General features: G+C 58.6%; 1 protein-coding gene across 1 annotated transcript; it reads left to right on the top strand.

The window, feature by feature from the left end:
- The first annotated feature begins 240 nt into the window (after positions 1-240).
- Positions 241-1,532, top strand: SDRG_17219 (hypothetical protein). The gene is made up of 2 exons (XM_008623458.1): positions 241-711; positions 757-1,532. Exons 1-2 carry the CDS (start codon positions 399-401, stop codon positions 1,497-1,499), a joined length of 1,056 nt encoding a protein of 351 aa, XP_008621680.1. The 5' UTR covers positions 241-398; the 3' UTR covers positions 1,500-1,532.

Below are 1,532 nucleotides of genomic sequence, written 5' to 3' on the forward strand. Positions count from 1 at the left end.
GTCATCAGCGAGCAGTTGCGCCTAGCAGTAGCGTCAACATCGAGCCGCAAATCAACGTTCTCCTCTGACTTTGCATCCCTTTGATATTCAGACGCCGCGTGAAATCAGGCTTTTCGCGAAACCGGCAGCACATTTGGCCCGTTGCTCGAGCAGCCGAGTGCGTGGAAACCACCCGCTCTCCTCGAATTGCAGAGTTGGTGGGAATCAGATGTCAATTGATGTCACAACGCTCGAAAGAAACGCTGGGGATTTCATTGGCACGGGACTCTGAGTACGGTCAGCGCTGCATCCCCAATAAAATAACCTCCCAAACATCAAATCTGAGACCACGTCCCGTATCAGATCGCCGGTCACATCTCGGGTCGCTCGTCGTTCAACTCGGTATTTTCCGATTCTCCATGAAGTACACGCTGCCTTTGCTCGCGCTTGCCTTGGCGACGCTCTCGACGGACGCCGCGCTCATCCGCAGCGAGGACGGGCGGTTCCGCACCCCCACCGCCGTGGCCGCCATCTCCGCCGACGCCGACACGAACCGCAAGTGCCACACGACCAACGGCGACTTTGTCGCGGCGCTCGCCCCCGGCAAGTACGCGTCGAGCAGCTTCCACAAGTGCTTTCGCACGGACGCGCAGATTTTCCAGTTTCTGGATACGCTTGCGAGTCAAAACAGCCAGATTCTGACCAAGTTCCAAATCTCCACGTCCTTCAAGGGTACGGACTACGCTCTGCTTGCAACCAAGTTATATGTGTATGTAGGCGAAAAGATCTGGGCGTACAAGATCTCGACGGGCTCGCGCGCCAAGGCGCTGTACACGCAGAGCATGTTGCACGCGCGCGAGTGGGTCGCGGGCTCGTCCGCTGTGTTTACAATCGCATCCATTTTGGACGACGTCGCCAACAAAAAACCGACGCCAGCCGACAGCTACGACCTCGTGTTTGTGCCCATCGTCAACATTGACGGGTACCGCATCACGTGGAGCTCCAAGCGGCTGCAGCGCAAGAACGCGAACGAGGTCGACCTCAACCGCAACTGGTACACACCGATCCGAAACCCGAGCCCGCCGCGGCCGTCGGACGAGACGTACCCGGGCCCATCGTACTTTAGCGAGAAGGAGACGCAGGGCATCCGCGACTACATCACGGCGCGCAATGCGACGTTCGCGGGGTACCTCGATGTGCACTCGTTCGCGGGCGAAGTGCAGTTGCCGTACGGCGACACGAAGGCGGCTCTCGGCAACGGCCTCGACACCAAGTACCAGACGCTCGGCGACGCGCTCTCGACAGCGATGGGGTCTTCGTACACGACGACGTTCGAGTGGGAAATGTACCTCTCGTACGGCTGCTTTGAGGACTGGGGCCAGCGCTACCTCAACAAGCCGACGCTCACAATTGAGATGGCTGGCAACGACTTTGTCGCGCCAGCGTCAACCATCGTGAGCTCCGGGAAGGAGCTCTACCGTGGCTACTATGCGTTTGCCAACGGTGTCTCCAAGTTTTAGTCGGTGTGTAAACTTGATGTGACGTAAGCGTTT

The sequence above is a fragment of the Saprolegnia diclina genome (assembly GCF_000281045.1).
Source record: "Saprolegnia diclina VS20 unplaced genomic scaffold supercont1.218, whole genome shotgun sequence".
In the NCBI taxonomy this organism is placed as follows: Eukaryota; Oomycota; class Saprolegniomycetes; order Saprolegniales; family Saprolegniaceae; genus Saprolegnia; species Saprolegnia diclina.

Bases quoted from the DNA above. Each gene is read 5' to 3' on its own strand.
- SDRG_17219 (XM_008623458.1), top strand. From the start codon at position 399: ATGAAGTACACGCTGCCTTTGCTCGCGCTTGCCTTGGCGACGCTCTCG. The intron at 712-756 runs GTACGGACTACG...ATGTGTATGTAG, and splicing joins AATCTCCACGTCCTTCAAGG to GCGAAAAGATCTGGGCGTAC.